The 26,113-nt window shown below is 39.2% G+C and overlaps 1 protein-coding gene across 2 annotated transcripts in view; it reads left to right on the top strand.

Annotated features, from left to right (window-relative positions):
• LHFPL2 (LHFPL tetraspan subfamily member 2) overlaps positions 1–26,113 on the top strand; it is a 119,983-nt gene that overhangs the window by 77,259 nt on the left and 16,611 nt on the right. For both annotated transcript variants that reach the window (XM_071425255.1, XM_071425254.1), the window contains one exon: positions 24,000–24,778. In XM_071425255.1, coding sequence (XP_071281356.1) covers positions 24,349–24,778 — 430 coding nt within the window. In that variant the 5' untranslated portion in view covers positions 24,000–24,348. The remainder of the gene's footprint in view (positions 1–23,999; positions 24,779–26,113) is intronic.

Raw genomic sequence — 26,113 nt, 5'->3', positions numbered from 1 at the left:
CATTAAAAGGCTATTTTCAATTAGTAAGGTGTCTCGTAGCTGAATACAATTTACTACACTAGAGAAGAAGCTTTTTTCCAACTGCTCTACATATTTTTCCTATGATTTTCTTGTAACTCTATGAGATTAGAGAGTATATTTTCTCTGTAGCTTCTAATGTATGTAATGCAGTACTCTTGGAATTGGATACATTTTGAATATGATTTTCAGACTTGTTTCAAACATTTGTCAGCTCTAGCTGATGGCTGCAGAAGAAGAATAATGGATTGTTTTCAGCTTTGTGAATGGTGTTTTTCAGCAAGCGGATGTTAGAAGCATGGAAATTCAACTTGCAGAGCTCCTCATAGCAAAAAGCAGGGTTTTTTTTCAAAAGGGTAGTTGTATTTTGTGTTTTTTTAAGTAGCCCACTCCAGTAATCTTTAATCCTGCAAGACTGGGATTAATTGCTATGGACACAAAACCCAGGCACATTTGTATATTTATTGTGTAAGTAAGGAGAATTTAAAAAGAAGCATATTCTTATAGTCTACTATGTGAATAATGTTTGCATTACAAAAATGAAAGTAAAGAAGGATGTTTTACCTTCTTTACTGTCAGAGGCTTCTGTTAAGGAGAATGAGGTGGCTGGCTGAGAAAATATCCCAAATAGACTTTGAAAACTTTGAGTTTCACTTAGGATCGTACTCTGTTTGGGCATGCTAATGCAATAACCTGGGACTTTGGGCATCAAATGGCAGCTTGGCCCACCTCAGAGCATTTCCCATATTGGCATTTACTATGCACACTCCTTGCCAGTTAGCTCTACCCTACGCAAGTCCCTTTAATGCTTTCAAGGTTTCTTTGTTAATTCAATTCTTCAGCCTCTGTTACACTGTGAAAAGCCCTGAAGGGCTGACTTTTGTCGTATGCGTAGGTGACTAAAACAGGATTTTGTTAGAGAGCCTTAATATGTGGCTTAAGTAAGAGAATATTCCATCAATAATTGCTTTTTTTCCCACTTTGGTATTCTATTTTCAATCTCCATGGCTAAATCAGTGCTAAAAGCTTTTACAAAATCTGCCTGGCAGTATAATTTATGATTAGACCTGAGGGATGAAGGCTGACTCAGCACTGTATTTCACATAAACAAGTGTGCTTAGAGTTGTGGGTTGAAAAGGCAATTTCTTTGGCACACAGGCAATGGAGGACATTTTCAAAGCCTAGACAAACTGAGACAATGGAAAAAAAAATCAAAGAAGGGAATATTTCATGCCCTGACTTGTAATTTTAATTGTTTTGGGGTTTTTGTTGTTCTCACATGCCAAGCTAGCAGCAAAAGCTTGCTATTCTTTTACCTACATTTTGAAGATTGTGTGTAATGGGTCTAAATCCAAGTTCCTGAAAAGAAATGCTTGCTTTTGGAATGTCTGAACTCTTTTAGGAACATAATCTACTTTTTTCTTCAGCATGATGTAATAAGTGGGTTAAACCCAAATATATGTCAGATACTTCTCTGACAGGTTTGAAATCTAAAAAATGGCTGAACGTGCTCCTCCCTGTAAAGTATTCTGGGGAGTGGGTTGAACAGGTTAAATACAACTTCTTCAAGATTGGCTGTAAACTCTTACACAAGTTTCAAATCTATATTCAGTATTATTAGATTTGGTTTGTAACCTATTTTGTCAGTAATGAGTACCTTAATTTTCCATGTTAAGAGTAGGACTACTTGTTTGTCTGATTGACCTGGACATTTCTTAAGAAAAGCATGGACCAAAAGGAACCTTCTGCTAAACTTATTTGTCCTTCCCTCTCTGACCTTTTCCTTTGGTGAAATATGTTGCTGGGGAGTTTTCCTTAGAATTTCAACTTTTGAATCAGCCTTTGGGACATATGGTTTAGAATATGGTAGGACATCCTGACTACCCAGGAAATATTTTCACAATAGCAAAATCTTGTCTTGACAAAATGCAACTGCTAATGAGTAATTACTGCTGAAAATAAATGGCAGTTGAACTGAATAGATCATTACTGTGTGGAAGTGGAATCATGTGACAAACATCTGAAATTTCTGTTTTGTCCAAATATGCGGTGAAATATCTACATTGAAATCTTGAACTGAAGTAGTTTTTTCTCTTCCTGTTACTTCTCCATCTAACACTTTCAAGGGACTTCATTTATTTCTCAGCTCATATTAACACAATGGAATTTTAGGTTGAAAATAACTGAGAAACTTAATTCAGGTATTTCATAAATAAATTGAGTTTTTTGTCAAATAGATTTTTATTGTGTGTTTCACAACTGAGTTTATAAATAAAGTTGCACAGTCTGCAGTTTAATCAAGCCTAATCTTTCCCCAGCACCCACAGGAACTCCCAGTGATACAAACATTTGGGAATTCTAATTGCATATACAGTGTTACCTAAATCCTTTCATCTCTCTCAGAGAAATTCTTTCCTGTCTGTTATCTAGAAACCAAATTACTGAAGTTAGTATTCACTCTTCCTGAAGGGAAAAAGGAAAATGTGATTTTTTTTTAAAGTACAAATTTATTAATGTACTTATTATTTGGTGGAAGCTGAGTCTTGTTGGTTTCTTTACTGTGTGTCCTCATGGACATCTTACAGATGTACTTTATTTTTCTATGTGATACACACTTGAAACAGTTTTTAAGCTAAATATTTATTGCAGTTGGAATGTTTAAATATAAATTTTAACACTGATTATTTAAAACTCTGAGAGGACATATTTTGTGTTCAGGATTAGTATACCCAACTCACATGAGTGAGTGTAAAGATGTTTTCAATTAAGCATGTAATATTAAAAGCACTGAGCACGTGACAGTCTAGAAAGAGATGGAGTTTCTCAAAAAATATATTCCACCTTCCAGGAACCCAGAGAGGCCTCCATCAGAGGCCTCCTGCCACTAATCCTATGTTGGGAAGGCATATCTAATGTTCTGATTTCAAAAGCATCATGCAATAAAATCAGTATATTGAAGATAGGAACAAAGGCTGGAAAAAAGTAGATTGCTGGTACTAGATAAGCAAACCAACTGGAGGTTTGTTCTTTGAGAGCTTACTTGGACAGTGTGTGCATATTTAGTTTTTTTTTAATGTGCATGTGTAGTTGTAGTTCTGTTAAGCTCCCATGAGGAAATGAGCTCTGAGACAGAACTTGGAGGATAGTCATGGTAGATGAGGTCAGGAAGAGAGCTCAGGCCAAAAAAGCCCTGAATGCAGCACAAGAATGTGATGCAATAATCTTTGATTCTTGCTGCAGACTGCTCGGTGTGTGGTGGGGTTTTTGTTGCTCTTCCCTTTTTTTCCCAAGTGCACAAGTCTAACCTGTCAGCTGGTGTGATGAATGATGCTGGTCTGTAGCTGGAGAGTGGTTGGCAAGCCCTTCCCTGCTTCAGGACACCTCATGCTGCAGATCTGTGATGCAGACCCAGCTCTGTCCAGAGGACTGTGGGGAAGGGAGAGGCCACAGCCAGATTTGTCTGTCTGTGCAATAAGGATTGATCTGCAGGGAATCATTTGGAAAGCTAAGTCATGCACGTCTTCTGCATGCTCAGGATAATCAGCAGCTTCATGATTACAATTAGCATCCTTGCTCCTAGCTCATGGCGTGAAGAGAGCTGTTCTTCCCAGGTCTCTCTGAAACTTTGGGGGTCTTGCCTAGCACTCTCTGACAGGTATGTGGGGGACCACAGGCTTCTTGTGTGACTCACACTGGTCACAGCAGCCCACCTGCTCAGTGTCAGAGCCAAAGGCTGGGCTGTTCAGGGCAGAGGCAGAAGTGCTGCTCCTCAGGCCACTCGCTGCTGTAATTTTCAAACACAAGTGTTGCATCTGGGAGCTGGATCACCCCATCCCTTTTTTGAAGTGGGTTTAAGGGCTTATTTATTTATTTTAACTGGAAGGGTTGCCAGGATTTGGTGTTGTGGTGGGTCAGTGAGCTGTTATATATGAAGAATAGAAAGAGAACTCTTCAGAACTTGTCTGGAGTGTATTGTTTGAGTATGGGTACAGTTGTAATGTGGGTAAAGGAGGAAGAACCTTTAATGAAAACAGAAGAACTATTTTTCTAGTTTTAATGTGGAAGTGGGTGGGCTGCCCATGGATAAAATTGGACCAATGTGACTGAACTACAGAAAAATAAGAGTGACTACATAAAACTATATTGTTTTCTAACTACATAGATATGAGCTAAACAATTTAGATGAGTTCTCTGTGGGTAATATACTGCACAGCAGCCAGTGAGTCACTGAGGCATTGTGAAAGTGAAATAATTCCAGCATGTGACTTGACTTGTGACTCTGAATGAAGAAATATCAGTCGTTTTGACATGTTTTCTAGAAGGCCATGTTTTCTTTTTCCAGGGTCCCCAATCAATGGGGAGATTTAAGCAATTGTTATGTCCCACTGTAACTTTTGTAATGACATCCTTCAACTTGTCATGGTGAAGGCCTTTATCTGACAAGAAGGGGGAGGCCTTGGTTTTCTCCCCTGTGCTCTCTGGGGTCTGGTTCTGCCACCTTCCTACTGCCCAATGGGGTGCTTTTCATCTTCACTGGGAGCCAGTGCAACTTGCACACTGAGAAAATGCCTGTGTGCTTCCTTCCTGGTTTTCTTCCCTACCCTTCTCTTCTGGATTAACTTTTTACTGGCTTGTCAGATTCAGTCACCTCATGGAGGGATCCAGTGGTTACCAGAATGGTAAAAGGAATGAGGAAAGTGTGTCAGGGAATGGGAGGAAAAGGATCGTGTTTGGTCTCCAAGGAGTCCCTGCTAGGCTGGCTCTGCTGTAGCATCTAATTCCACTCTTCACAATGTGTGTATGAACATTGTAAAGTTGTGATTGAGATGTAAAACAAGGGACCTTTGAGAATGCTGTCATGCAGAGTTTTAAAATGTAAGGAAATGCCAGATTTGAGGGTACTTTGAGGGTGCAAAATAAATTCTGTACACTTCTAGGTGCTTTTTATCTGTTACTGTTACCACTCATTTGCTATCCCTGAGTAAGTTGGTTGGGTTGCCTCCTGGTGAGACCTTAGCTGTTTCTTCACTAGTCAGGTGTCTCACTGATCCAGATTCTCCATCCTCTTCCAGCTCACTTCATTACTTCAGCCCACCCAGTCTCCAGATATGGTGTGGTTATTGTTGGTTTTTTTGTGTGTGCTTGGTGGGTTGTTTTCTTGGGTTTAGTTTTTGAAGTTCTTTCACTGTTTCCCTCTTAAGCAGCCTGCCAGCATGGCCCTTTGCATAGCTCAGTCACTGGCAGGAGAAGGAAAAGCATGCTCTGACTTGAGCTTTGATTTCAGCTCTGATCCAACATGGTCCACGGCTGATTGAAATCACGTGTTGTCCCCCAGGGAGGGTGACTGCTCTGCTGGCCTCAGCAGGACTCCAGCTTGACAGAAAGGCATACAAAGGAAGGATGCAGACTATGGAGGTTTGAGTCACTGGGCAAACCTACAAAAGGCCTCCAGCTGCCAAATCAGGGTAGATGTGCGCTTCTCAGTGTCATGAACCATCTGATAGAGTAGAAGAGTTTATCTACACTTACTTACACTTCAAGAGTTTATCTACACTTACACTTCAAGAAAGCTTTCTTTCTTGAAGAAAAGCTCACCAAATGCTTTTAATACTGAAAAACACATCTTCATTTTCTAGAACATCTAAATTGTTTGGCTGAAACTTGTGCAAAAAAATTCAGCCTCAGGCAGGCATCTGGTGTGGAAAGTTTCAGCCCAAACTGCTATTTTGGCAAAGTTGTAAGCAATGAAAATACATTTTAAGAGTGGAAAGTGTTGAATAATCTTTGTACTAAGGTAGAACTTATATTTTGGTGGATAAAGGGAACCTGTGATGGAGTCTGAGCCTGAACTGCAACAACTTTCATTCCACTTTCCTGTAAAGGGTTGCCCTTACCCAACTTGAAATTTGCCATCAAACAGCTGTGTCAATTGAACATTTTTCTAGCACTTACATAGTTACTTTATGCAGCCTTAGCTGTTACCACAGGGAATATGGAGAGGCTCTGGGCTAACATAACTATAACTTGAGGAAAAAATGACCTTCGATTGTGATATCATACAAAGGCATTCTTGCATGTTCCTGCAGCACACTGTAAATGTTGACAGGAAGACAAGCAGAAGATTCTGTTATGGGATCTAGTTTTATAAATATTTCTGGACCATTTTGAGCATATGCATCACCTGGGCTGGAAATTACTGCAAACCCTCTTGGGTGTCTTGCATCTGCATCCCAGAGGAGGTGTTCAAGAAACACTGCAACTGCCCTGCACATCCTGTTTTGATTTGGTTGATTTATTGTCCTGTAATTTATAGAGTGGCCATGTGAAGGGCATGAACCTCAAGTTTGACTGATTGCACTGTATAAGAAAGCTCTTTTCAGTTCACCCTGAAATTCTTACCACACTTCTGTCCAGCCATTCAAGCTTACCCCAGCCACAGCTGTTTTCATAGCTCTTGCTGAAACTTGAAACTGGAAGAAAGGTAGAGAAAATCTTTATACAGATTTTTTTTTAATGGTGACCCTACACAAATTTTTTTTCTGTTCCATTATGTTTCTTATGGCTCTATTCAGTGCTGCAGTTGTTTTTACAGCTACCCATATAGGCTTCTGTTTTGTGTTTAAGGTCAAAATTGTTTGTTGGACAAAACGTTAATATGTGGCGGGTTTATGGGCTGATTGTGAACCATAACTGTTTCTAGGATCCTAGCAATATCACTTCAGTTACTATCATATCTACTCTTCCATATGAATCAAGTTACTATCATATCTACTCTTCCATATGAATCATTCTTGTATCTTCCCTCATGTCACATTTTTAAGACCTCTGGCCATTGATCTCTCTTGCCATCTCTGTGTATTTTGCTGAAATGTTAAGCAAGAAGCTGGATGCTTTGAAAGTGCATGTAACCACTGCTTTCTATGTTTTGGTGGGAGTATGAACACATCTCTGAATTAGAACATTTTAGTTTTGTCTTTGTCCTCTTGTTGTTCTTTTGACTCCTACTCAGTTGTGACCCATTTTACATTCACTTCCTTTTCTATAGTACTGCTAGCTGTTCTTCAGTCTGTATTTATATACTTCTCTTTCTTGCTACTTGCCCTCATTGAATGTTATCTTTTTTGATTTCATGCTAGTTTATGTTGTACTTTTAGGACATACTGGAATTCTGCTATGTCCAAATTCCTGGATGCTTCGATTGGTTTTAAAAAATAAAAATAAAACTTCATTCACCATCCCCTTTCAGACAGGGAGAAAATTGAACAGTTTTGATGTAGGGTTCATTCTGATCCTATCTCCCTTTAAGACCCCCTTCCCACCCCATCCCCACCTCCTCTTTTTTTTTTTTTTCCATTTCCAGAAACATTCCGGATCTCTCTGTCTGCAGTTCTCTGGACATCTGAGCACATACATTCTTGAGATACATACATTCTTGAGATATAGCAAAGGATTATCTGCTTCTCATATACTATTTCCAGCTGAGAAAGCAGCATAGCTGTTTCAAAGTGCATGAGTATCCTATTAGGCCTTTTCCTTTTTCTCAGTTAATCTCACTGGTGTTAGTTAATTCGTAGCCCTTGATATACACCAAGGCTTCAAGTTCATTGTGTTTATGATATGCAATTACTCCAGGCAGATCCAATTACTGACCTCTATTTCAATAAATTGGATTCCTCTACATGAATGCCTCTTGGATTTCTCTACTAAAGATCATGTCTGCATACAGTGAAAGGTTGTAAGGCTTACCTTTGATTTAATCACTTTTAGCATACTCTATTTTTTTTTTACTGTCTTTTCCAAATGCAGTTTTGGAAAACCCCTAATTGTATTTTCTGATGGTTGTTTGATGGACTTAGTGTACCTACTGTCTGAGCTCACAATATAGCAACACAGCATAAGAATTTTTGTGACATGGGTAGTCTTCTAGTGTTAACAGCATATATGGGGAATGTGAATAAAATCTAAGTATGGGTTTTAGTTATGAGGAAGAACAAGCAATCCTGCTTTCTGTAGAGGGCTGGTGCTCAGCCTTGTTGGGTTCAAAACATTGAAGTCAGGATGTGTCAGATATGCATACATTCTCAACTAAGTTTCTCCATTACCTGTTTTCTTTAAGAAGCTGTTTCCCAGTGATTTCATGTTGCGTGTTTATTCTTCAGAACTTTTAAAAGGTCACTCATCATTTCAAGGGCTCTCTCAGATGATTAGTAATCGGAGTCTCACTTCCTGAATACCAGCCGATCTAAGTGAAAACATAGTAACTGAGTCACATTGTTATTTAGTTTCTAAGATTACAGTTGTAGATGTGTGTTTTGTCTCCAAAGAAGCTTTTACTCCTGTGATCAAATAGCAAGGCAAGCCTCATGGAAATGATGAGTTCATAAACTGTTGGCAATTAAATTAGAATTTTTAAATTATACTGAACATTTACAATATCTTATGAAATCTTTCTCTGCAGGAGGAAAAAAAAATCTATGTAAACTTATTTACTGTTTCAAAATCTTCACTGTAGTTGAGAAGTCTGATATGTCTATAGCCTTGGTGCTCTGTATTACTATCTTCTGGGAACTGAATTCAGACAATGTCACCAACCAGAGGGATTTGTATCCTAATATTCTGGTGGGTACATCAAAGCGTTTTACCAACTCAGAGATCTGTATCATAGTCTGTATTTGTTTTGTGCTTTATGCCACAATTTTAACTAGGAGCTAAATAATATTATGCATTAATATATCTTTACATCTGCAGAATATATCTAACAACGTTTTTCAAAGTAAAACAAAATACACATCCCCATCACTCCACCTCAAAAAGCATTGCCTGAATTTTGTTGTTGGAAATAAAAGGGCCTAAATTTCTAGTTTTCATGGCAGGCAGAAACAGTGGATGGGATGTATTCTCCTTTTTCTCTCTGTCTAGTTTTTACAGAGCATCCGTTTGATGGCATCCATAACAGTTTATGCATATTGGAATAACAGTTTCTCCCTGCAAAACTCTGGTGGAGCATGACTTTGAATTAATTTAGATGTGTTTTAGTATTGTCAGACTTAAAAATCTGCTCTATGCTAATGCTTATTTTATCAAATTAAATATGAATTTTTAAAAACTATGTTCTTTGATTGATACCTCACTTAATCAATCAAGGTATACTATATTCTTATAATTGTGTGCTTTTGAAAAATGTGCAGTATCCCCAGTTTTTAACTATTAATGCAAATACAACTTATGTCTACCAAGACGGGGGTGGGGGAAAAGGCAAGTTGAGGTTTTCTCTGTTAAATGTTTGCGTCCTTCATTTGTCTTATAAAGGAATTACTTATTTGTGAGTAATAAGTATACATAAGTACACTGTAAACAAACCTAAATTAATGCTTTTTTTTCCTCCGCTGTCTTAGAAAGCAAATGAGGGAATGGACAAGTCAACATTATTTTTCTCAGTGTTGCTAGGCACTTGTTTTTTGATGGTTTCAAACAAGCTTAGGGTAATTCCGGCTTTCTGAGCAATGTTAGTATTCGCTCAACATGATGTTCAGGACATGACTCTGCAGAGTGAAGGGAAACTGCTGTTAATCTTAGCAGCTGTATAGAGCTTTTGAAGGCTGTGATCCCTCATTTAGAAGACTTTCAATGGTAGCCTACCATTAGGAAACTGGGTTATTTGGACTTTGAAAATGGGATGATGAATCCATATTAAGTGTAATTCAAGTTGTCTTCAGCAGCATTCTTCTGTGCATTTTTTCATAGTATTTTCAGGAGACAAAATATAATTTAAATTGCACAGAGGGATCTCTGCCTGCTTGAAGACCCTTCTTGTTCTTCTCCTCCCACAGAATTAGTAATTTAAGTTTTGGGGTTTAGCATGTCATTCTAAAGAAACAATCCATTTAAAGGTTAGACTTACTTCCATAATCTCATGTTGTTTATGGATTTAAGGGAGTTGCTTATAAGAGTTTATAGGTTTCCTGTTTCTTGGTCTTAGTTGAGTATAGGTTGATTTTTTTACCCTCCAGCAGTATATTCTTCAATACAGAAATATTACTGCTGTTCGATAAATATCAGTCTTTTGTATTAAACTTACTTTTACAAATTCCCCAAGAGTTTCCAAAGGTTAAACAGTGATTGACCATTCTTTTGCACACATTTAAATTATCTGCCATTCTTTAACAGCTTCTTGTAGAATTCAGTATCACTTTTCCTATGTAATCATTTAACATTTGTATTATAAGACTTCTGGTAATGTCACTTTTTATACTGGTTAGTGTTGAAAAGAATCTGTAAGGTGCAGACACCTTCTTGTGTCAGACCTTCCCCAGGTCAGTCTAACTGTTTTTGCCTGCAGTGCCGCCAAGAAGTGGTGGTACTGCTGAGGTGGCCTGCTGGGTTTTCTTGGGGAATGGCACAGGCTCTCTGAGTTGGCTGTCAGCAGTCAGGCTCTCAGAGTGTGAACAAGCTATCAGTCTCCACACAGGTACAGTGGAATTTCCAGCATTCCTATTGTTCCTCTTCATATTTTAGCACACTGTTATTGTGTCAGATTACAGTAATACTGCATTGACCTTCTCTTATGCATGCAGCTTTCCTGTACAGGTTATTATAACAGCCTGGGTTTTCATTCCCATAGTGTGCTTTGTTCCACCATGCTCTTCCTCTCACCAGCTGGTTTCTATTTATTTATTTTCTTTTTAACTGCATTTGCATAAAGACATGGATGTTTTATTGTTACTTTGCTTCCTCACCAGCTTGCAACTGCTCCAGATATATTTTTAGTATTTCACCTTATCTCTTCCTTGCATTTGTTTGTGGTTTAAGTACTTTCTGCTTATTGTTTCTTTTTATAGCCTCCTGTGGAAAAAAACCAAAACAACAAATCCCCACCCCACCCCCCCCAAAAAAAAACCAACCCTTAAACAAAACTACGAGTTTGAAAACAAGGGAGAGGATTGTTTTACTGGGTATGGTTGTGACCAGCATGCTAATTTTACATTTCTGACACACAAGTCTAATCTAACCTAACCTGTCATGTTTGTTTGTTTGTTTACAAACCAACCAACTAGACCATTTGTATATGATCTTGTTGTGACAGGTCATGAAAAAGCTGAAATCTGGTTCCCACAAGTTTTTCGACATTTGGGGGAAGGAGTTATGTGCATTCTTGTTCTTTCAGCATGTTTTGTTGTAGTTTCAACAGCTTTTAAGCCCTCCTGAATACAAGACAGTGTCTGTGGAATAGAGAGGACTGGGGTGTGCACATGCTGCCAGCAGTATTTCGCTCCAGTGCAGTGCTACTGTACAATTTCTGCAGTTTTTTATTTCAGCCTGCAGTGGGGAGACAAGCTACTGGGTGTATCCTAGGTAAAAGGACTAAGACTCTGCTAAATGCTTTAGAATTTTTCTGATAATTTGTTAAACACTTTTAAGTGAATATTGGTGTTCTTCTTTTGTTATTCTAGTATTTTGTGAAAGCATTGGAGAGTTCAGTACAGCTGCAAGGACTCAGAAGCCTTAAATCACACTGCCAAGGTTATGATCATGATGAGCAAATACAAATATTGCTTATAGGGCAGGAATTACCCTAAGTTTGGTTTTGAAACTGTAAAAAATAAGTGTTTAGAAGCACCATACTAAGAAAGAAAAATAAAAAAGGATAACTTTGCCATTTAATATCTTCTGCTTTCTATGTTCCTTTTCCCTAAATAGGATAGCAGATTTTGATTACAGTAAAAAACTAACAGAGTAGTTCTTTCCTTTCTTGGAAAAAACATACACAGTAAACAAATGTGAATGTTCTTGAAGCCAAAGACACACACCTTGAGCACAGAAGAACACAATTGCCACCAATTGTGGCATTTCCTGCACCAGTTTGTGTGTGTCTCTTCCAGTCCAGAGGAAATGGAATTTTCTATGAATTTTGTGAAAGATAAGCAATTTTTCTTGTGATCTATCCAGAATTACTCAGGCAGCATTTTAAAATAATGCTGCAAAACAGGGATCACCTTCAGTGCAGATGACACCAGCAACGAAGCCAGTGGTGACAGCTTCACCATCAAAGCCTGGTGCATGCTGAGTTTTTCCAAACACAAAGGTGAGCATTTGATGTGGAGCTCAGCCCCACAGGGGCAGAACCTGCAAGGGCACAGATCACAAATTGCAGCTGTGAGAGGACAGCCTGCTGTGAGGAGGCTGCTGCAGCACTGCTGGCAGCTCTGACCTGGCTGTGCACATGCACCAACTGGACCATCTGCTTGAAGAGCCTCTCACTTCTGTCTTACAACAAAGCCTTCTTTCTAGGAGAGCTACTACTAGAGGAATCTAGATTTTGCAACAGCAGTTATGTCATCTCAAGCAAATTGGTATTTTCACAGCTCAGTTCAGATGAGATCGTTATCCAAATAGTGAGTCAGTCCAGTTAAATCTTTTGTTCTGTCTGTGCTGCAAATAGACCAGGCTGCACCAAAAAGCTTTGAGAGCTTCTTTTCTGTTACTCCTGCCATCGTGACAGATCAGGGGAAAAGTGATTACAGAAGCAAAGACTCAAATGCTTCATTTGGGTTTTGGTTTTTACCTTGGTAAGTTCTTGTTTACTCTAGTAAACAAGAAGAAAATGCAGTGTACACCAACCAGTGTGTTCTTGGAATTTATCCTGTGCAGAACACCAGATGGATCTGTCAGCTCTTACTCTACATAATGAATTAAATTGTAAAAGATAAGCAATATTCAAGAGAAACAATCTCTTACTTTTTCTAAAGGTGGTATTCACTCAACACAGATTAATGAGTTTTATTTCCAGTTATCTGTAGAATTGTATTCTCTGACATAAAGATAAAAAGGGGAGCCCGTTGTGCCATTTTGGCACAAGAGATGCCAAATTGATGACCTGCAAGTGTTGTAGACACTGTTCATCCAATAGTGCTGGGAGACTGTCAGGGTACTGGGTGTGCATTGAAAGTGTTTTGCTTCCTGTTTGATTTATTCAGTGGTTTGTGGAATTTGTTACACTTTATGTTTTTTCTTAAAGCCTTGAGATTATAACTTTTGAAATTTAACTTTTATAGAAATATTTATGTTGGTTAAATAAAGTAGGAATTTTGGTGTCCTTAATCTTATATCTGTCGAAATAGATAAATCTCCTGATTCAACTTTTATTCAGGAGGACTGTAAAATTATTTTGTAAGGGTAGAATGTTTCCAAGCTTTTTGTAATGTCTGTGTGTTTATATATATATACGTGTGTATATATATGTATATATACTCAAGACAAAATTTCAGCTGTGTCAGATAGCAAGATTTTACACATTGTCAGAGATCTGGAGCTTAGTAATGGGTAGCAGTTATAGGAAAACATTTCAGTACATTAGGCAGTGCTTCACTAGGAAAAAAACTCAATCGCCCCATCCCCAAGCCTGTTTTATAGATTATAATGTTGGTCTTTCTACTTGCATGTTTTTGTCCTCTCCATATTTAAGTAATCCATTTTGATTTATTTTCATTATTTTCTCTCCCTTGATGCTTTGGACATCTCATAACTCTATTGCTCAAAAGTGAGAGAACATTGGACTAAGCATCTTTTTAAAAAACAAACAAACCAAAAACCAGAGAAAATATGGGTTTTTTCAGTATGTTCTGGTTTAGGCTGAAATGGTTTTGCTTATTTGATTGCATTATCAGAACTTTTAATTCTGCAATCTTAGCATAACAAAAGAGAAAAAGACTGGCAAAAGAGCGTGTCCTATTTGCCTGAGATAAAGGTAAATATTCAACATAAACTGGGACATTTGTCCCAGACCGTGGAGTCATGGTACAAAATTCTGAGTAAAATTCTGATAAATTTTAATTCATGTATAGTCTGAATGACCATATTATTTCCTAGCTTTATACATTATATTAATGATTTATTCAAATCTAATTAATTTTGCCTCTGATGAAATTAGTTGGTTTTTAGGAGAGCATTTATTAGGTAAAAGAAGATAAAATTTATAATTTGCAACCATGTATTTTAAAGAACCAATTAATGCTAGTAATAATCAGTATCAACCTACAGAATGCAATGAGTGCACTGTTTAGAATTGGTTTTAAACAGCAACTTCCATGATGGACAGTTAATGAAACTGTTTCTTGTACTGTACTTCTAATTTTGCCATGAAAAACTTGAAATGCAGTAAGGAGATCTAATAGATAATCTTACAGTTAAAGATAATTTTCAGAATTCAGTTAAATGTTTGAAACTCACAGAGCAGACAGATTTCCATAAAGCTTATGGAAGCTTTAAAAAACCTATGAAGGGACCTTTTTCTTAGTAATAATTATCTGCCTGTTCCTTGGGAGATCTTCAGATATGCATTTTGATTCATTTGCATTTCCAATGGGAAAGACATAATCAAGAACTTTCTACCTTTTGGCAACAGTACAATCAGATGTTACCCTTCCACCATTCTGTAGACTGCATTTGCTTTCAAAAGGATTAATGTCACTGAGAACTGAAAGAAACTAACCAGCCCAGTACATAAAAAGAAGGTCTGTCATGAAGTAAGTCCACTCCCTACAATCTAGTGGGACCCGTGAGTATCTGTAGCTTCATCCTCTTCAATGAGGTACATGTTTGGGAAATCGTCTGCTACAGATATTAGAAGTAAGTTTATCTTCCTCTCTGAAGCGCAAGTGGAGAGAGCTAGTCATAGAGCTAAGTTTGTTTCTTTACGGGTGAATTTGTTTGAAGTTGTTTTGACATGTTGCTGTGGTAATTGCCTAATTCAGCAGTGGTTTCTGTAGGAAAAAATCCTTGCAGTTTAATACCTAAACCATTTCTCAGTGAGCAGAAAATCAAAGTCACTGTTGGAGATGTGACCATGTCCACAGTCCTCCTTTGTGAAGAAGGAAAAGTACATGTGCATGTGGTGTGTCAGGGCTAGAGATTCAGTGACACAAGAATAGCTGAGGTTTGTGTTAGAAGGATGACAAGAAAAGTGTTTGGCACAGTGCAAGACACTGCAGAATATATTAAATGTCAAGAGTTCTAGGGTTTCTAGTGGTAGCATTGAGGTTCAGTTCGCAGTATTGCTATAGATTTCATTACCTGAGTGAGGGAACGTCTCATCTGGGATGGTTATTTATGCTTTCTTCCCTTCTTTTGCCTATGTATTTATATGGCAGTAAGGTGAATCATCACCAGACCTATATGCATATCCCCACACAGATCCAGTTTTAGTTTGCACATTAAGTGTTTCTGTGACACAAGCCACATGACATCAGAAACAGAGGCATGACAGCATTTTAGGAGAAAGTGTAGCTGAGAAAGCCCTTTTCAGTTTCTACAAACATGCATTAGTTATTAATTGTATACATTTTAAGGACAGAAAAGGACTGTTAGCATTATCTTATCTAGCAAGTCAAACTGCATTAAAACAAGGCAGAATTTTGCACATGGCTCAACTTCTAGAATTATCTTCAATCTTGGCTTTAAAATTAAATCCAGTTGCTAAAATAAATAATCTGTTTATTTTTGCTTCTTGCTCTAAAATGGGGTTTCCAGAATTTCAGCTATTGGTCTAGATGTTTCCAGGCTCTTTGCAGTGAGCTTCCATTTCAGAGATCCCAACTAAATACTGCATTCCTGTAATTACTGATGAATGAAATATGCAGTATTGAAAGTACGTCATTTCACTTCTTCTCTTTGGCCACAGTCAAGAGGTTAACCATTAAAAATATCTATAGCTCTATACATTTATTTGATGTGCACAGAGATATGCCAGTGTCTGAGTACTTTGCCTTTTCCTGGATAAAAGGTGTTTCATGCACTCTTTTAAAGTTTACTGTTAAATGTGATGCCCAGATACTTCAGACATCTTTGCCAGTATAGAAACAGCAGCTCTGATCAGCTGCTCTGGCAGCTCTGATCCATCACAGTCCTTTTCACTTACCTGAGACACTGCTGATCCTCCTTAGGTCAAGTACAATGAAAAGTCAAAGTGTTCCTGTAATGTACACACATTTTATGCATTACTGTGCTGAGGGGCTTGTCTGTATTGATTGTTTTTGAATGATGCTTCACTTTCAGTTTGAATTAAGAGGAACAAGAATGATTACATACGTTTTGTGACAAGATAGATTCTCCATCTCATCAGTCACTGCTGTCATAGCAGGTAGTTTGCTTGAGCTGTGTGTCTTGGATCCAAAGTTGTGCCAAAAGTGTGTCCTTTCCTTACTGAGGGAGTGTTACACGTCATGAACCTGGGGAGCAGTCGATACCTGCCAGGTGTCTTTCTATCTGGCAGCAGTCTGGAAGGACTGATGTAGTTGATTGTTTGCAGTGAGTAACAGTGCAAACAACTCTGGGTCCTTCCTGCTGGGAAAGGTCAGTTCTTGGGTCTATAGCCTTAGGTCTCGTCTCAGCAGAAGAATGACCCACCCCTGGCTGTTCAGACAGGCTGGAGAGCCGTAACCTTTGTGGTTGCTCTGCTAACAGAGCCACAGAAGCGAAAGGAGATACACTGCAGGGGTTTCCTTTCGGGAATTAACTGAAGTGGTTTCCTTCATGCAAGGAACTAAGGCTGTTTGCAGGCTGTCTGCTTTGTCTAAGGGCAAATGAGGAGCCCAACATGGTATTCCATTTTGGCCTAACTTCAATAGGCACAATCCCATAGGTGCTTTTCTCTTAAGCTTGTTTGTCTAAAACAGCTTCTCTTCCCTCCAGTTTGAAAGACTGTTCCTTCCTAAACAATCATCATGTCTTTGATCTGCTGTGTTTGTGAGGCTTTTCCTGAGCTAGTTTTGTCTTTTTAGTAAGCAATTCCCTAGAGTTTGCTGAAAAGTGTTACAACTGAGTCATCCTTTCCTTTCCTTTCCTTTCCTTTCCTTTCCTTTCCTTTCCTTTCCTTTCCTTTCCTTTCCTTTCCTTTCCTTTCCTTTCCTTTCCTTTCCTTTCCTTTCCTTTCCTTTCCTTTCCTTTCCTTTCCTTTCCTTTCCTTTCCTTTCCTTTCCTTTCCTTTCCTTTCCTTTCCTTTCCTTTCCTTTCCTTTCCTTTCCTTTCCTTTCCTTTCCTTTCCTGCCTGTTTTTCTCACTAGTCTCCATTTTAAATAACCAATGTATTAGTATAATAAATATCTTAGTACAATATTAATAAATTATTAAGAATAGTTCCAAATCTGTCATAATGAAGTCATGAGGGTAAACTGTTTTTTACAATAAGCACAGATTACATGTGGTTTTGGTCTGATGCTCTAGTTTATACACACACCATTAACTATTTAAATAGCCATAGTCTGGGTTCCTTTTAAAGTAAAAATCCTTAGTATAAAAATAGCAATATACATTAGTATAAATATTATAAATATTAGTAGTTCCTTCTTCTGACTTGCGATTTTTCTCCTAACCTTCCTTTTTTTCTGATCAGACTCCTTTAGGAGCTCTAGTTAAGAGTTTTATGAAGTAATCACAACACAATGAATATTTGTGTCTCCTTGCATATATGATAATGTCGCTAACCAAGGAAAGGGGCCTTCAGATGAAATTTCTGAAAGATTGAGACTTCAGTGAGCTACTGAGAATCAAACTAGGGCAGAAAAGTCATGATTCTGCTCCCAGTTGGTAAATTCCTGAGCAGTTAGACTATCACTAATTGTAGCCAAGATTGCTCCCTTAGTGATGATTTTTGATGTGATGTGTAATTTTCTCCTGAGAAGCAACAATAGAAATAACACACATTAGCTTTCTCTAACATTGTAGGCTTTAATAAATTTTGGAATTACAAAAGATCCCAAGTAAATTTTCAAACACAACGTAATGGCTGCTGCAGATTTAAGGAATTTTGTAAGTCAATAAATACAGAGCACTGGAACAAATCTCCAGCCTGAGAATTTGTGCTTCAGAGGCAATGCTGGAAATCTGAGTTAGCTTGATATCCTCTTAGTGGGGGGGCAATAAGCAAAGTTTTGTCTGGAAGAGGGAAATGAATTCTATGCTTAAACCTCCCCTGCAGTTGGTCTGAAAATTTGGAAACTTTCATTCTTGTAGTGATTTTTCAGTGGTGTATTGGCCCCATTAAAGTCAGTGGGAGTTTTGCCATGGCTTTTTATGAGGTCAGAAAAAGAATAGTACATTTCAGCTGCTTTTTTTTTTTAAGTTGGAAGGAAGTTTTATATTTGTTTCTTTTACAGTGAGGTATTCTAGAAACAAACCCACCTGTAATTAGATGTCATATTCCATAGCATTTGCAAGATAAAATGGAATAAACATCATGTCCAGCTTCAGGAGACCAACAGTCACTGTCAGAATTATTTTCTTTTGTTTATTCTTTTTCACATTTCTTTTTCACTTGATGTATATAATATTTGGGCACATGACAGATAGTTTAATTAAAATTTACATCTACATTCCTTTGGTAGGGAGATAATTTAAATGAAAGACAAAGAAATAGTATTTTGATTAGGATACTTCAGTGAGTTTTGACTATTTTGAAAAATATTTTCGTTTTCCATTTAATATCTTGTGCCAGCAGGAATAAGACATGATGCATCATAAGTCTACATTCTTTCCATTACCAGTAAAATTCATCTGTTTAGTCTGATGTGTTTTCAACCACCTGTCACAATAATGCACTCATTGTTTGTGCCTGTGCAGGTTTATAATGGTTAAATATTCATTAGATATGTAAATAGTCACTCTCTTTAATTCACACGTGAAGACTAATCAAAACTTTGCTCTTTGTTCTTCAAGTAAAAAGCTCTGTTCTGGAATGTTGTTTAGGTTGGCAATAATTTGATGAGAATTCGTAGGTGAATGGAGAATCCTTTGTTTATTCTCAGCTATTTGTCTGAAGCTGTGCAACCACTTCAGCTTTAAAGCTCCTTCTCCATTTTGTTATCTGACACTGAATCTTTTTGATCACTTTGAAATGTGTTACATTTAAAAAATGAAACAAAGGCACAATGAAGTGTCCTTCCCTCTTCTTGGTCCAGGTGCTTCCTGTGGCGAGTATGCAGTGCTTATCAGAAACCAGTGCCACCAGAGCTCCTTTTGGTCTCCAAAGAGAGCCCACACTAAGCCATTTGGGACAACTGGTCCTTCCCAAAGTACTAATCCTTGTCGCTGTTCTCTTGTGACAGGGGAGTATGATTAATGTACTTCTTTTTACATTTGCAAGTCACCTCTAAGTCTGTGGGGTAGAAATGCAGAGGTGCACCTTTCTGTCTCCTCCTTTGAAGACTGCAGGGAAGTTGGCAGAAGCCTGCCATCTCCTTCTGAACATCAGTTCTTGTAAGAATGCTGAGAGGACTGAGTGGGAGGAGAAGTTTATTGACCAACATTTATCCGTTACCCAGAAAATCAACAATTTCTAGTGGTCATACCACATTGTCTTAAGTGCAGTCCCTCTTACCTCGATAGTTTGATGGCTGCGTCACTCCACCAGGCCGGGTGAGCTCACAGCTGAACAGTTTGCTAGTCCAGTAACACCTAAGGATGGAAGCTTTTTAAAGGGGGAGCTCATGTCAACCTGGGTGGGGGTCAGCTTAAGGTAATTGAGTCTTAATGTGTAAGCCTCTTTCTGTTTGTTTTAAATAGTGAGTAAACATCAACACAAATAGGAGCCACTTCCACTCTCGTAGTTCAAAGCATATTCAGAGAGTTTATTACTGCTAATGAAAAACATTTCAGAGAAAGCAGAACCCAGGCTTCCAAGATCTGCACATTTTGCATTATGAGATGCTCAAGCTTGTGTATGGTAAACAAGATTTAGAAATTCCTCTATGTGGTTGTAGTCTGGACCCCAACAAACTTTAGCAGAAAATGTCTAACTGTGCTTGGATTTATTTTATAAACTGGGATGGCTTCAGCAGTCTGTGTGGCCTTCCATTCAGCTGTTTGCTTAAGCCAAGCCAAAAGCCACTTATCTAAAAATTATTTATTCTCACTCTTGAGCTGACAGAACCAGACTGGAAAGGGCAAAAGCTGAGTTGTAGTCCAAGCCTTGAACTTCAGTTAAATCATAAGGGGAGCATGAAGGACTAGCCACAACATTGTTCTGCAAGGTACTTGTGGTTCTCTTGTACACTACTTGTCTGTCACCTTTTTAAAATAAACAGCCTCAGATTTGTACTTTGCAGCTGTTCGTTTCTATCTGCCTGACATCTTCAAAATCAAAACCTTAATTCAAACATTATAATTTGGATAGGATTCTCACTTTCTGGTTTTGGCAGTTTAAGTAAAATGGAGGCAATTTTGTTTCTTTATCTCATTCAGAAAAATATGTGTTGTTTATATACTTTCAACATAGACATATTGTATAATAAAAGGCAACAGTTGAAAAGTCCTAGCTAGAGATGTGAAAGTATGACTGGAGGCAGTGTATCTGGTTGTCAAAATTGAATCTGAAGAGAAAGATTTAGCAATGTTTTAAATTGGCTTGATTTGTTAGATTAAAATAACCAAAAGAATTTTGCATTTGAGAACTCTTATTCTCTTTGGATACTTTGAGCATCTGATGTTCTTATTGACATCTTTTCACTGTGTTAGACTTCACTTAATGCTGAGCATGACTATGAGCATGATTCTGGTAGCCAAGGTAAATGAGGCTGAAGGTTTAGTTTGAGCCATCCAAGAGCTCTGCTGTCCAGACAAGGGATGTGGGTTATGTGGTGGGCCAGAATGGCACTTCCAAGACCCTCGTGCTGCTGTGGTGTGTGGCTCATGTGGGCACTTGCTGTGCAGGGCTCTTTCCCAGCATGAATGGCCTCCTTCCACACCAGTGTGATTGAATGCATTAGTAAAAATAGGGAGAGTCCCAAATGACTATGAGGTGAGACTACTTCTTGTAATCTGCTTCTTCATCAGGAATGACTTTGAATGAGTTAATACCAAAAGGGTTAAAGAACCATTGTGTATTTTGAATTTGGGTTGTCAAACCAAATATTTTGGCAGTCGGTCAGAAGTGGATGCTGAGTGGCATGCTGTGAAGAACATACAGCTCTGTCATGGAAAAAACTTGTTGAGGGATGGGGAACTGAGAGGAAGAATAAACAACTAGTTTTCAACTTTGCAAGGGCCTGGTTTGAGTTTCTGCTGAGGAAAAATGGAGGAAAAAAAAGCAGGGCGTGAGCAGAGTGAAGATTTATGAAGCACAGTTATTTAGCACAGCCTGTAGCTGGAAAGGCTTCCATGTATAGCACAAACATATTGTTGGGGCCACATGAGAGATGGTTAGTTTCATTGGGAAAGCCATAGCAGGGAGGAGGTTGTTGAGAGGAAAAGGGGGAAGAGGTTGTTGGGAGGAAAAGGTTAATTATCTAATCATGACTGAGCTAGAACTTGTCTTCAGTGCTTCATCTGCAATCTTTCCTTACTATGTCTCAGAAAGAAAAGCTTCTGTTGCTCCTCTGAGCTCGCCATCCTACTTTAAATATTTTTGTCTGTCTGACAAAAAAGAACTTGCAGGTGAGTGGCGCTCTTCTTTGAGCACGTCACTAGTGCACAGAAAAACTTATGCAGAAGTTCTCCTGAGGATGAGGATACATTGGTATGTGTCTTGACTCTTGGTGTTTCGCACCAGAATAAAGTACTCATTGCCTAGGAAAAGCCAAACCAAAGTATTTTCAATTGAATTGTAGTTCTCAGTGATATCTACTACCTCACTTTTATATGCTGTAAAGTGTCCTTTAGTTGCACAACAGCGAAGTGAACTCCTGAGATTTGGCATGACCTCCATGTCAGCTTTAGACAGGCTGTTTTGTTCATGCAGTGACTTTTCTGGAGATACTGTCATAAAATTTTGCTGCAATTTATTGCGCTTACATTTCAGTTGGGAAAGAACCCCATGATTTGGTCTTTTATTCTATTCATGTTTGTTATCAGTGATATTTTTTTATGGCTGCAGTGTTCATCTAGAATATCCACCTACCTAAGTAAATATGAACTTTGTTTTCCTCTGTGTTCAGTAAAGGGTGTTTTATAGCTAGCAGTACAGAGTCAACAGTAACAGCCATTATGGGTGTTCAGCTCTGACGCCCCTTCCACCTCACTGAAAATCCTGGAATTACAAAGATGAGGAGTTCATATGGGTGTAGTTCTTGCAGAGAAATACAGATTTTAGAGCTTTCTGGAGCATATTTTAAAAAAATAAAAGCATTTTCAATTAAATTCTCTTTAATCATGCAGATGACATCAGAAGACATCGGTTTGTAGTGGACATTTTCTACATTCCAATCATTTTAAGTGGAAATACTGAGCAAATTAACTTTCTTTGGCAGGCTGACACTTCAGCTCTCTGTTATTACAAAGGGTGTATTCAAGTCATTAGCATGTCAGATTGCTTGAAAATTTAATGCTCTCCCCCCCGCCAAAATGGAAAATTAGCGGAAATGCTCACTATGTCTAAAGGCCCTTTTTTAAGGCAGTGCCATAACACTGAACTACAGGAGACAAATTCTGTTGTTGGCACATCAGCTTTAAGCCTCTTTTACCAAAGGAATCTGCAAATTAGACAATTCAGTGCAACTAGTACGAGCAGAGTAGAAATTTCTGGATGAAATCTTGCAGATGATTCATTATGTCTAATATAGGAGGGAGTAGAAATTTCTGGGTGAAATTCTGAATGTGTGAAGCTGCATGTGTATGCTTCATTTTGCATTCAGGGGGACTAATATTCAACCACCCAACTCAGAACTACTAAGAAATTAAATACCAACCCCATGACAAACGTAAAAAAAAATATTGAGGATGCCTGTTTTTCTGGCATCTGGTTACTGAAACAGCACAGCAGTGAGGTCCAGATCTGGTTCTTTACTCTTGCCTCCGGTTCAATGTCAGTATTTGGGGTTTGGTGAAGAAAACTTCAAAGTGCTACATTCTCATCCTGGAGGGGGTAACATGAGGGCATTTCCTGCTCCCACCCTCGCTTTCAGGCAACACTGTTTCAGTTCAAGAGCAGAGGCGTGTAGGATGACCTGTTTGTTATTTTGAGGCTGATATTTGGATAGGACTTGGAAGTATAGTGATCTCTGCCTCTTGTACTAAGATAAGTGTAACTCTGGGAATGTCATCAGCCACTGTTGAAAGGCAGTGTAATGGCTTGGGGAAAGCCCTGGGGAACATTTTGCTGTAGATGCAGCCTACAAAGGGCTGTGGAGGAGGGGAATTGAGGGGAGTTGGGAAGCTCACGGCTGGCTGGCAACCGCTCTGACTGGGGCTTTTGGCCCCTTGGCAGTGACTGGGGCGCTTTTCCATAGATTCCTGTTCACAATGGTGTGAGTCACCAGAGGCTGCCAGTGGTGGCAGCAGTTCAAGATGAGGTGTGTGACTTCCCTGCAGGCAGATTGTTTTCCTGAAACACTGGTGCAAACCTTGATCCCAGACCTAGGGAGGCACCACTCCTTGTAAAATCCAGGCTTCAAAAGGGTCACCACCACATCACAGGGTGAGCTGTCTGCAACTGTAATCTTGTTCACCTCCTCTTGAGGTGGGGCTGGCTCAGCTGCAGTCAGCAGAAACCCGGAAGGTTGGAACAAGGTTCCTTCATTGCCCCTTGCACCTAGGTGCCCATGGCATGTAGAGCTGTGCTCAGCCTCTGTCCTAGCGTCAGGCTGTGATGCCTCCCCAAAGTGAAGGCAGGAGCTGCACATCTGTGAAACTGCTTAAACATGTCCAAACATTTTGCTGGGTGACCGCCAGCACCCTTGGTAATTTGGGCCAGAAGATGATGGGGGTGTGGAGGTAGGAGTGGGTGGTACCACTGGGTGTTGCTGAGACCTTTGCTTGCAGTGTTTGACAAACACCCACCGGGGATAGGGCACAGCAGATACTCTAAGTATTGGCAGAAGTGGGAGGGAGATTAATTACTCCCCTGCAACAAATCAGGGAGGTTTCCAGCAGGCTCTGTTGGACTAGCCCTTGTTAGAGCTTTGTATGTCGATGTGAATCTGTGCCAGATCTTGGTTTGTTGTGGGGGTGGAAATGACTTACTTCTCACTGATGATGTGTTTTCTCTTTTCTTGTAGGTGTGTGATGTCAAACAGTGGGCAGTCCTTGTAGCCTCCCCCACCAGCCTGCAGTGTCATGTGCCAGTATGAATGTTAAGAAAGAAACGCATACTTCAGAGCTCAGCATTCCAGAAAGAAAAAAGGAGGCACTAAACAGAGAGAGCAAATGATTGCACTGCTTGCAAGACTTGAGGCTGCTCACTTCTTCTCTTGAGAAGCTTCATCTTGGCCTTTGTGAGAGAGTTGAGAAAGTAGTCAGAGCAGCCACAGTGATACTCTTAAAGTCCTTTTCCTTTTTTAATTTAATTTTTTCACCCTTGTCTGGATTTTAAGTGTGCTGCACTGATCACAATCACTGGACATCAATATGTGTCATGTCATTGTAACATGTCGGTCGATGCTATGGACTCTCCTGAGTATTGTGGTGGCTTTTGCAGAGCTCATTGCCTTCATGAGTGCAGACTGGCTGATTGGCAAAGCAAAGCCTTCCAGCTCCGAGGAGGTGGACAACAGAATGGGAGGACAGCAGGAGCCCTACCGTCCAACTCTGGGCATCTATGGGCGCTGCACCAGGATTTCCCACATGCAGTTCTCCAGACGAGACACGCTTTGTGGTCCTTACGCTGAAAACTTCAGTGAGATTGCCAGTGGGTTCTGGCAGGCAACCGCTATTTTCCTAGCCATGGGAATCATGATTCTCTGCACCGTGGCATTTGTGTCTGTCTTTACTATGTGTGTGCAGAGTATTATGAAGAAAAGCATTTTTAATGTCTGTGGGCTGCTACAAGGGATTGCAGGTACGTGCACTTTGAGAGCAACTGAACTTTTAATTTTGGGGTGATTCAGATGAAGAAACATAGCAATTCTGGCCTGCCTGCAGACAGACTGCATTAGGCAGACCCAAAGTGATTCTATATGCTGGTGTTTATTCAAACATAACTGAAATTTATAGCTACACAGCATGTAATACATTGACATTGGCAGCAGAATTGCAGCGTGAGGTGTGCCAAAATGAACTGACCAGTATTCTTTTGTTTGCTGTTCATTTTTTTTCCTCTATTTGAATTTCTTTCCGTTACAAAAACTTCTGTCCTTTGCTACCAGCAGAGAATAAAGTTAATACTCATATTAAGGCAGTCTATCTCCCTCTTGCTACTTTAGTAATTTTTCCATGGACTGAAGGCAGTTTCCTTAGTGTCTCAAAGGCTTCATGACTGTGGTGAGAGTAAAAAGCACCCTAGGGCTAAGAACTGGTTATAGTTGCACACCCAGTTCCTCCAGCATTTCATGCGAAGCAGCCTCCTTCAAAGCTGTGAGCCTGACAAGTGATACCTCGAGATAAACCTTTCCTTTAGCCAGCTTATTGTTCAGCTGCATTTACACAGCCCAGTGAGCTTGTCTTTTTACTGTTCAAGGATCAGCTATGCTTTGCCTGAAAAGACGAATTTGTTCTAGAGATTAGGTGTTTCTGCTTAAGCCCATAGATTTTACAGAGATTAAATGACTGTTAGTAAACCAACCCTGGACAGCCTTAGTTAGAGAAGTATTCATTTTTCTGTAGTTGCCACTGATCCCTGGGAAAACCTGTCTCATACATAATTTTTCATCTTTTATGCTCTCTGTGTGTGTGGTCATCTGGAGGAGGAGAATGGTCCTCAGCCCTGCCTCTGGCAGCCCCCAGAGATCTGAGAGGAGGGAGGGAATGAGCAGGGCCCCCTCCTCTTTTTATCTCAGTGGGGCTCTTAAGCAGATGTTTTCAATTCACAAAATTATTTAATCACAACAAAAAATTAGGTTTTAACTTGTTTTGCTTGAAATGTGAATCCAGCTTTCCCGTTTCTCACCTCCACTAAGGTGGCCAAACATATCTGTGATGGCTATACCTAAACAGGAGATGTAATGATAGATATTCAGACCTTTATCTGAAGCTGGATGGTTTCATTTGCTTAGTTGAGACCTGACATAATCTTATTCTAAATACACATGGGGAATTAGTTGAAGACTGACTTTACTGCCTGCTGCAACCCTCCAAAGCCAGTGTTACATGCCAGGGACTGGCTGATGCTGCCTCCTGAAGCACTACCACGGTGGCTCTCACTCTTGACTACTTCATTCATCTTCAGTATGGAAAC

Source organism: Agelaius tricolor, unplaced genomic scaffold (genome assembly GCF_023055355.1).
Source record: "Agelaius tricolor isolate 1412-34295 unplaced genomic scaffold, bAgeTri1.0.p SCAF_4, whole genome shotgun sequence".
NCBI lineage: Eukaryota > Metazoa > Chordata > Aves > Passeriformes > Icteridae > Agelaius > Agelaius tricolor.
This window is presented reverse-complemented; position numbering and strand designations above follow the sequence as displayed.